Source organism: Telmatherina bonti, assembly GCF_933228915.1.
Source record: "Telmatherina bonti genome assembly, chromosome: 4".
NCBI lineage: Eukaryota > Metazoa > Chordata > Actinopteri > Atheriniformes > Telmatherinidae > Telmatherina > Telmatherina bonti.
In genome coordinates this window covers 9,966,450-9,977,138 of record NC_136622.1, presented here as the reverse complement: position 1 = coordinate 9,977,138, position 10,689 = coordinate 9,966,450, and the positions used below count along the sequence as shown (strand labels likewise).

The 10,689-nt window shown below is 42.4% G+C and overlaps 1 protein-coding gene across 1 annotated transcript; it reads right to left on the bottom strand.

Moving 5' to 3' along the window:
* Positions 1-300: 300 nt before the first annotated feature.
* Positions 301-6,974, bottom strand: zbtb39 (zinc finger and BTB domain containing 39; the record flags this gene model as incomplete). The annotated part of the gene is made up of 4 exons (XM_079239322.1): positions 6,877-6,974; positions 4,616-5,691; positions 4,182-4,538; positions 301-1,263 (listed from the first exon to the last, which is right to left on the bottom strand). Exons 2-4 carry the CDS (start codon positions 5,660-5,662, stop codon positions 301-303), a joined length of 2,367 nt encoding a protein of 788 aa, XP_079095448.1. The 5' UTR covers positions 5,663-5,691; positions 6,877-6,974.
* Between the last annotated feature and the right edge of the window lie 3,715 nt (positions 6,975-10,689).

Below are 10,689 nucleotides of genomic sequence, written 5' to 3'. Positions count from 1 at the left end.
AAAAACATTAATTCAAGCCACAGACCACCCACCCACCCACCCACCCACACACACACACACACACACACACACACACCGGGGATGATTTCTGATTCCAGACTCCATCCAAGCAAACTTTGCCCTTTGCTTTTGTTTCCTTTAACAGCCTGAACAACTTGTCCAAACTCGTCGTTTCACTGGCGGATGATCAGAAACTTTTTTTTTTTTTTTTAACATGTCACATGTCCGAAAACGATGCTCAGCTGCAGGCTTGGTTCGTCCTCTGCCCCCCCAGACCACCTGAGACCTAACCAGACCCCCTCAGGTCTCCACAGTGGGTAGCGGCTCTTTGGAGTGGTCGTTGTACATGAAGGTCTGCTCAATGTTGAAGTCTGGGGGCAGGTGGTCCTTGTGGAGCTCCATGTGGGAAGACACCAGCTTCAGGGTGGAGAAGTAGAGCCCGCAGATGGTGCAGCGGTACATGAGGGCGCCGGCGTGCGTCTTCAGGTGGCAGATCATGGTGGAGCGTCCTCTGAAGAAGCGCAGACACACCTTGCACTGGTAGGGTTTCTCCCCGGTGTGGATGCGGAGGTGGTACGTGAACTCCCCGGAGTGAGCGAAGCGTTTACCACAGTAGCGACACCGGTACCACTTCCCACGTACGCCTGCTGCTCCGGTTCCCCCTTCATGCCTTGAACTCCCGATGGTCAGGGCCCTGGAAGACAGGCTGGGGACCGGGCCCTGAAAGAACTTCTCTGGTACACCGAAGCCGGTTCCCAGACCAAAACCCTGGTTGCTCATCTTACTAAGTTCATGTGGGGAGGAGGAGGAGGAGGAGGGGGGGCAGTCCAGAGACTCATTACATTTATGTCTGCCTGACCAGCCGTGGCCCCGCGGGGCTCCTGCACTCCCTGGAGCTGGTTCACTGCTGTTCAGGCTCAGGTGAGACTGAGAGGAGGAAGAGGAGGAGGAGGAGGAGCAGAACGTCTGTGGACAAAGGAAGTAGTGCATCTCCTCCGCCCCTACTCCGTCCGAGCCCGCTCTCTGGGCCCTCAGCACCAGCTGCTCCTTGGCGGCTGCCTCCTGGGCGTGCTCGGCCATGTGTCGGTCCAGGAGGGGGCGCTCTACGAAGCAGCGGACACAGTGCGGGCAGGAGAAGACGGGCAAAGAAAGGTGGGTGAGGACGTGCCACAGCAGAGAGCAGAGGGAGAGCTCAGAGAGGTGACAGACCCCACAGGTGAGGGTCTGGGCACAGACATGGGTCAGCAGGTGGTCCCGGACAGCCTGAGGAGAGAAACCACACCCACAGCTGAGACGCTGGATGTCATCATTCCAGGTTACATTGTCTAGGAAATAATCACTTCTTCTGCTTTGACTCATTTCCAAACAGAATAAATGTGATTTTTCACAAGAACATTCCCTAAAGGTCTTTACGTTTTATTCATTTACATCTTTAAAATAATACAGAAACAAGGTAACCAAGAAGTCTCATTCCAACATCCCTCTATCCCTCTGCTGTGTAAAGAATGAAGAAGTTCTACTTATTAATGCTGGATTTCTGTCAGAAAAAGAAGATGGAAAATATTACAGAACCGCTACCTGAATTTATAAAAATTATTTTAAATGTTTCTTTTTTTTTTTTTTTTTAACCCAAGTAGAGGATTTAAAAATCCAGGAAAAACACTCAGCTTTGACTTCTGGCTGCCTTTTAGCACTTTATCTGCTGGCTGACATGTAAACAATAATGGAGCAAGAGAAATAAAGAAATAAGACAACATATCTGGGATTACATCTACAGAACATGCATACTGATGACTTAAACGAATCAATCTTAAGAAGGTTGATGCCATGTCGTTATTTCTGAATGAAACGATTCACCCTGCATCTGGCAGACGAGAGAACACCTTACACTGTATTTAGCAGATGTTAGCACGCCTTATGCTGCATTTAGCAGATGTTAGCACGCCTTATGCTGCATTTAGCAGATGTTGCCACACCTTACGCTGCATTTAGCAGATGTTAGCATGCCTTAAGTCTTATCCAGCAGATGTTAGCATGCCTTACACTGCATTTAGCAATGTTAGCACACCTTACGCTGCATTTAGCAGATGTTGGCACACCTTACGCTGCATTTAGCAAATGTTAGCAGACCTCAAGTCTTATCCAGCAGGTGTTAGCATGCCTTACGCTGCATTTAGCAGATGTTAGCATGCCTTATGCTGCATTTAGCTGATGTTAGCATGCCTTATGCTGCATTTAGCAAATAATAGCACACCTTCAGTCTTATCCAGCAGGTGTTAGCACGCCTTACGCTGCATTTAGCAAAGTTTAGAACACCTTACGCTGCATTTAGCAGATGCTGGCACACCTTACACTGTATTTAGCAGATGTTAGCACGCCTTACGCTGCATTTAGCAGGTGTTAGCATGCCTTACGCTGCATTTAGCTGATGTTAGCACGCCTTAAGTCTTATTCAGCAGATGTTAGCACATATTACAATGCATTCAACAGATGTTAGCATGCCTCATACTGCATTTAGAAGATGTTAGCATGCCTTAAGTCTTATCTAGCAGGTGTTAGCACGCCTTACGCAGCATTTAGCAGATGTTAGCATGCCTTAAGTCTTATCCAGCAAGTGTTCGCACGCCTTACACGGCATTTAGCAATGTTAGCACACCTTACGCTGCATTTAGCAGATGTTGGCACACCTTACGCTGCATTTAGCAAATGTTAGCAGACCTCAAGTCTTATCCAGCAGGTGTTAGCATGCCTTACGCTGCATTTAGCAGATGTTAGCATGCCCTTTGCTGCATTTAGCAAATAATAGCACACCTTCAGTCTTATTCAGCAGGTGTTAGCAAGCCTTACGCTGCATTTAGCAGATGTTAGCATGCCTTATGCTGCATTTAGCTGATGTTAGCATGCCTTATGCTGCATTTAGCAAATAATAGCACACCTTCAGTCTTATCCAGCAGGTGTTAGCACGCCTTACGCTGCATTTAGCAAAGTTTAGAACACCTTACGCTGCATTTAGCAGATGTTGGCACACCTTACACTGCATTTAGCAGATGTTAGCATGCCTTATGCTGCATTTAGCAGATGTTAGCATGCCTTAAGTCTTTTTCAGCAGATGTTAGCACACCTTACACTGTATTTAGCAGATGTTAGCATGCCTCACGCTGCATTTTGCTGATGTTAGCAAGCCTTATGCTGCATTTAGCAGATGTTAGCAAGCCTTATGCTGCATTTAGCAGATGTTAGCATGCCTTACGCTGCATTTAGCAGATGTTAGCATGCCTTATGCTGCATTTAGCGGATGTTAGCATGCCCTTTGCTGCATTTAGCAAATAATAGCACACCTTCAGTCTTATCCAGCAGGTGTTAGCAAGCCTTACGCTGCATTTAGCAAAGTTTAGAACACCTTACGCTGCATTTAGCAGATGTTGGCACACCTTACACTGCATTTAGCAGATGTTAGCATGCCTTATGCTGCATTTAGCAGATGTTAGCATGCCTTAAGTCTTTTTCAGCAGATGTTAGCACACCTTACACTGTATTTAGCAGATGTTAGCATGCCTTACGCTGCATTTAGCTGATGTTAGCAAGCCTTATGCTGCATTTAGCAGATGTTAGCACGCCTTACGCTGCATTTAGCAGATGTTAGCACGCTTTAAGTCTTTTTCAGCAGATGTTAGCACATATTACACTGCGTTCAACAGATGTTAGCATGCCTCATACTGCATCTGGCACACCTGTCACTGTATTTACTAGATGTTTACATGCCTGATGCTATATTTTTACAGATGTTAAATTGTGTCACACTGTGTCACACTGCATTCAGCAGATGTTAGGATGCCCTATGCTGAGTTCAGCTGAGGTTAGCATGCGTCAGGGGAATCTGTGGTTGTCATCATCTGCATTCAGGGTTCTGAAAACCTGAAAATTAACCAATGATCCTAATCAAACAAGATGTTTCCGCTTCAGTTTTTCTGGCCACGATTTGAAGGTAAATAAATCTGCATAGTAAATCTCAGATGTCAACACATGAACACATCTGGAAAGGTCTGATCTCAGTTCAGGTCCGGATGTACAGAAGCTGTCTTTGCATGCTTCCACGGTAACTGTGATGAATTTTACATAATCTAACACATAATCTATGCATTTTGTCTCACTGACTTTAAAAGCATCTGGCTTGAACTCACCTGGAAGTCTTTGCAGAGGGTCGAGGTACACACTGCACACTGCAGCTGCAGGGTGGGGGCTTGGCTGGGGGTCAGTGCCCCCTGTGGGATGCTGTAGATGGAGGCAGTCTGGTGGTGGTGGCGAAGCAGTTTTTTCAGGCTACACAGTTGCAGGTTACACATGTCACAGGTGAAGAGTTGAACCCCGATATGAGCCAGGGAGTGGGAAACAGCATCAGTATGGTCCTGGAAAGAGGCCCCACACACTTTACAGAGCCCCCGCTCCGTTAGGTGGGTCTCAGAGTGCTTCCTGATGGCAGCGGGGTCTGCAGGGAGAGGTGCTGAGCAGACGTTACAGGACAACATGTTTCCTGCCACCTGCAGATGGAGAAAAGATTGTTTCAGCAGAATAGATCCACATCTAAAAGATTTTACAGGTGAACGATGGTCCTTACCTGGCTGTTGATGCTGTTCTCCACACAAACAAGGTCATCGTCATCATCTTCCTCATCTCCCTCTTCCATGAAGTTCTCATCATCACTCAGTTCTATGATCTCCCCTCCGAACTCCTCCGTTCCCTCCATCGCCTCCCTCTGCTCCCCTATCTCTACCTCACCAAACATCAACCTGCCGTCCTTCTGTACATCCACCACGCTGTCTACCACTGACTCCCCCCTGGTGGGGCTGAGAGGCTCCCCTGAGGAAGAGGAGGAGGTGCATGCCTCAGCTCCGAGCTGAGCGGAGGAGTCTGGAAAGGTACAGGAGTCAGATACTGCAGGGTTCCTGCTCAGAGTCAGAGCATTCTGAGGAATCATCCCATTGTTTGTTCCCTTTGCCATCCCCCCATCCTCCACACCCGGCTCAGTCTTCAGCTGGAGGACATCTGGTTGGCCGGTTAAATGATGGTTAACATCTTCTGCCTTCAGGTTCAGAGACAGACCCGGAGCTTCACTATCCAGCCAGGGCGTCCTCGACTGGAAAAGAGGGGAGAGCGAGGTGGCCGATGGACCAGCTGATGAGGACAGAGAGGAACAGGAAGTGGCTGAGGAGCAGACAGACGATACAGACATGGCGGTAGGAGCAGAGGCCATGCTGGAGTCCATGCTGACTTTAGATTTGTCAGAAACAGCCTGCAGGTCAGGGAAAGTGGCGTGGCACGCCTTCACCAGCTCGCCAACGCCGAGCCGCTCCGCCAGCTCGTACAGAACCCCGACGTCAATCAGATCTGTTAGAATCTGTCCCGTGTACACAAATGTCAGGACTTTCTCCAGGTTGGACGGAGAGATGAACTCTAGGGAGAAGGCGGCTGGAGATGGAGTCGGAGCCCGACTGAACAGCTCATGGAAGTATGTTCCAGCACATGCCAGAACCGCACGGTGAGCCGCAAACGTCCGATTTCCCACCTGTAGAAACACGTCGCAGTACTGACGCCTCTGCCGGTAGCCGTTGAGATTTGCCAGCAAGCTGGCGGCATGGCTGGTGCCATGCAGCTGGATCCGCATTCCTGCTGCCGCTGACGGATACGGAGGACCTGCCGGGACAAACATGAAAATAAAAATTACATAACCAATCAGCTGCTATACCATGAGGAAAATAAAAGTTATTCATGGTAAAACATGGAGATTTTTTTTTTTTTTCTAGAAGTCCGGTTCATTAAAGTGAGTGTTCTCCATTATTGTGGCTTAAAGGTATCTAAAGACGTCTCAGATCAAGCAAACGTATTTAATCCAATCAAAAACACACCCACAGTAACTAAAACAAAACACAGTAACTAAAACACACCCACAGTACTCCAATCATGTTACTCACATTATACAATAGGATAATTTTAAAATATATGAAAATCACCTTACTTGTCTTATTTGTCATTGATTCTAAAATAGATAAAAACAATAATATTGCAAAGATAAAATATTATATGGTGGCAACAGTGGAGGAGTCTGTCTTTTGTCTTTTCTCTGTCCAGATAATCCCACATGTTGCTGCTGGTTTTCAGCCCACTTCTTGTGATGTGTGGCATTTATTTAATATCAACATTTTGCATGAACAGCTATCTATCTATCTATCACTCGCACTTCCTGACACAGTTCCAGAAGAAGGTACAGATGCATCTCAAGTCTTTGCTGGCTTTGTTTCCAGTTCTACAGGCCATCACTTGATGGTCCTTTTTTTCTTTAATAGTCCTGACTTTTTTATGTCCTTCACTTGTTTCTGCCACCATGTTGAGATATGCTAGGGTTTTTGCTTGCTGCTCTTTGGTAATCTCCTTGTTGCTGCTAAAAAAAAACTACAAAAGAAATAGGAAGAAATAATACATTTATGAGTTCTGGTCCATGTTCTGAGGTAGAAGCTGGTCTGACTGACTGGTTGGTTGATAGTTAGTCTGGAAGCAGTAATTAATGAGATCAACCTGCTGCCATCAGTCTGAATATCTGATGAATGACTGATGATTAAGTGGGTAATGATTTTAGTTACTGCGGGAAGATAAATGCTCATATTTATCTAAACATTTCCCCTTTGGGATGGACATGGGGAAGTTTAATTTTCCCGGAGTTTTATGGGTGTTTCCTGATTTTATTCACCAGGAGAAGCTGCATGTCGGAGCTCAGACATTTTCCTTCCTTCATCTAGGAACATGATGTTAACTCACCGAAAGCTCAGACATATAACTCTCCTTCTGCACCACAACCACGAACCGTCCCGGTTCTACACTCACCCGCTCACATATGTGAAGACAGCTCTTCTGCTCGGCTGTTTTCAGACGAATTCAGATGCTCCCACAACCCACAAACATGTACGGTGTTTGCGTTTACCACGACGGCTCGGATTCCCGTCGCAGTTTAGTGACGCAGCAAACAGAATGCAAAAGTAAACAGTCTCCCTCTGCAGGTCAGAGGCGGAACAGCAACAGAAGGAGCAGCAAAACCACATCACCCCAAACCTGTGCAAATATATAGAAATACGTCTATAATAAATAATAATAAATAATAAATAATAATTAAACAAATAAATAAATAAATAACCTTACAGTAAGGGTAAGGATATTTACAAATAAATATAAATAAATAAATAAATAGCCTTTAATTCAGGATAAGGATATTTTTAAATATAAATAAATAAATAAATAGCCTTACATTAAGGGTAAGGATATTTGCAAATATAAATAAATAAGTAAATAAATAAATAGCCTTACATTAATGGTAAGGATATTTGCAAATATAAATAAATAAGTAAATAAATAAATAGCCTGACATTAAGGGTAAGGATATTTGCAAATAAAAATAAATAAATAAATGAATGAATAAATAAAGAAATAGCCTTAAATTAAGGGTAAGGATATTTGCAAATAAAAATAAATAAATAAATGAATGAATAAATAAAGAAATAGCCTTAAATTAAGGGTAAGGATATTTGCAAATATAACTAAATAAATAAATAAATAGCCTTACATTAAGGGTAAAGATATTTGCAAATAAATAAATACAAATAGATAAATAAATAAACAGCCTTAATTTAAGGGTAAGATATTTCCATTAACTCATTCGTTTTCCTAACTGCTTAATCCAATTCAGGGTCCCAGCAATCTTTGGGCGAAAGGCAGGGTACACCCTGGACAGCTTGCCAGTCCATGGCAGGGTAGGATATTTGCTAATAAATATAAATAAATAAATAAGTAAAAAAGAAGAGTGGTATGTAGAAAAGCATTTACAGGACTTTGTTGACGATAAAGATGGCAAAATATTCAGCATAGGAAACAGAATGCCTGTTGCCCTGGATGATGAAACTTTTAAGTGTTGCACAAATAATAAGGCTTCAAGAGTTTATAAAAACACAAGATCATTTGTTTTTAAATATGAACACAATGCAGACCTTTGCTAATATAATACTAATTGTTCAAAAGTATAAAATAAATAATAACACAGTATTTAGTATTTTCTGGATGCTTTTTGGCAGTATTAACATACTGTTTCTATTAACTAATTAAGTTTGAATCAATGAGGGATTAGAATGCTGTAAATTTTATTTATCAGACCAGGGAGTTAAATATGGTGAACAAAGTCATGTTAAGTTTATATGATCAGACATTATTTGTAATGATGATGATTATGATGATGGTTGGGGGTGGTAGATGTGCTGCCATATGCTTAGACGGCTGCAGGACGTCTAATAATGAGTTCTCCCCTCCCTTTTAATCTCTCTGCTCTCTTACTGGAAACTTTCTTCTCTTCTCTCTCAGCAGGTCTCCCTCGCTAACGGTTGCAGAGCCAGCTGGTGTCGCTTTTCTGTCCTTTTCACCCAAACTGGTCGAAGCAGATGGCCTCTGAGGCAGGTCATGCTTCTGCTGGAGATTTCTGCTTCCTGTTAAATGGCAGTATTCTCTTTTCCACTGCTGCCTGCAATCAGCTGCTTTCCTTAGATTGGCTTTCATTTATCATGAGTTGGCTTGAATGAACACTGACTGGTTCTAATGGTTTTGCCTGCAGAGTGCGCTGAGATGACCTTGTGAATTGGTGCTTCACACACAAAGCTCAATTATATTGAATGTGATTAAATGAAGGGACTCAGAGGAGAACAAAGAAATGAAAAAGCTTCTCACAGAATCAATCGGACCCTTTAAGTGTTAAATAAACGATGGATGTCTGTGACATTAGTTCAGAACTGTGTTTTAATATGGATAAAGTGCTTTGTGGTGGGTTTGGTTCACTGCTGTGACAGAGCACCTACCTGCCCAATATCAGCCATCTCTCCGAGAAAACATCACGTTCAGATTTTTATTATGGCACCAGTCATTTCTGTGATATTTATCCAGTAGTGATAAATTTACTTTTAAATCGTATTATTTTAAATTATTAAATTATTAAATTATTAAATTAAATACTTTTAAATCGTATTGAATTTAAAAGTATTTTTTGAAAAATCATATATTACATAAATACAGAACAGAAAACCCTAGAATTGTGTGTGTGTGTGTGTGTGTGTGTGTGTGTGTGTGAATGCATGTACAAGTTTAATTGCAGAAATTATTACAGATACAGTTAAAACTTTGAAAACGTATAAAACAGAAAATTCAAAGTGTGTGAGGTTAAAGATCCGTCTATGAACTGAAGACTCATGGCTGAGTGGCTATGATATAGACTGGTAATGAGTATTTTTATTAAGTATTGTCAGGTTAGTGACTGACCATTGGTGTGTTGCGTTTTATAAAAGAAGCAAAAGACTTTTTTTTTTTCTTATTCCAGCTTATTTTCAGGCATGGTGGTGCATTAATAGGTGTTTTTGTTTTGTCCAGGTTTATGTCGCCTGTGCATGTCCATGTGAGAAATAAACGGTCAAATAAAAAACAGTTATGTGTTAATTCCACAGGTTTTAGTGTGTGTGTGTGTGTGTGTGTGTGTGTGTGTGTGTGTGTGTGTGTGTGTGTGTGGTGCGAGGGAGGATATTAACTTACTAGATGTAGTAGCCACTGATCTTTCACTTAGTAAAGAGTGAACAGAAAGAAAAAATGTGCCACATCCAAAGTCACTTAAATGTCCTTTGTTTCTCATTCTGTACAGCTTGTACTTCATCTGACTGGATAAACAGGAGAGAAAGCCAAACTAAAGCAATGATCAGCATCAATCCCTATGTTATTATTAATATTTTTACCATTTGGAGTAATAAGCAAACACCAGTACATGACTGAATGCAATGAGTTGCTGTCATGCAGTAGGCTGGTTGGATATTTCAACAAGTGCAGCTGATAAAGTAGATGGTGAGTCTAGACACGCATAAAAATGAAGCTTAACATCCAGCGTCAACACAAAACTTCTAAATAAAATAGGTAAAAACGTGTTAATGCAAATTAAAAAGTTTATTGTGATGTTTTTTTTTCTTTTTGACTCATGAAGAATTCACACGACAGCGGACACTGCTTCCAGCTCACAGGATTGACCCACGCAACAGTAAATGTGAGGAACACCTTTCTGCGGCGTCTCTGCCACCTTAGATAAAACTTTAACACATGTTTACATACATAAAACCATCTGTGATTACTGCCCTGCGAGATGTAGAATAAGGAGTTATGAAAAGAAATTAAAAACAAACATTAGATTTTCAAAACTATTGGTAAGAAATCATTTACAAAACCGTGTTGGTCTCCTTATGCGTGTCTTTGTTTACAGAGTTGAACATTACATATATAGGTACTTTTACATTATAATAAAATGTCATATTGGTCATCTTTCATCGTAACACGGAATTATTTCATAATCCAAACATTCATATTTGTAGTTTAAGCAGAAGTATTTCGGCTGTATCATCACAGAAGACCGGTTATAATAGCCGAACTGGCAGGAGAACAACTAGCAACGTGACAAACTGGTGGTTCATGACACACCCATAAAGCCAAATGAAAATATGACATTTTTGGTCCAGTCACGATAAATCTGCTGAGTGTTCATACGGCCCAAGATTCACACCAACATCTGTTGCTCTTCATCATCAGCTGGATTATTGCACTTCTTCAGGAGGAAGTGGAACCGATTACAGA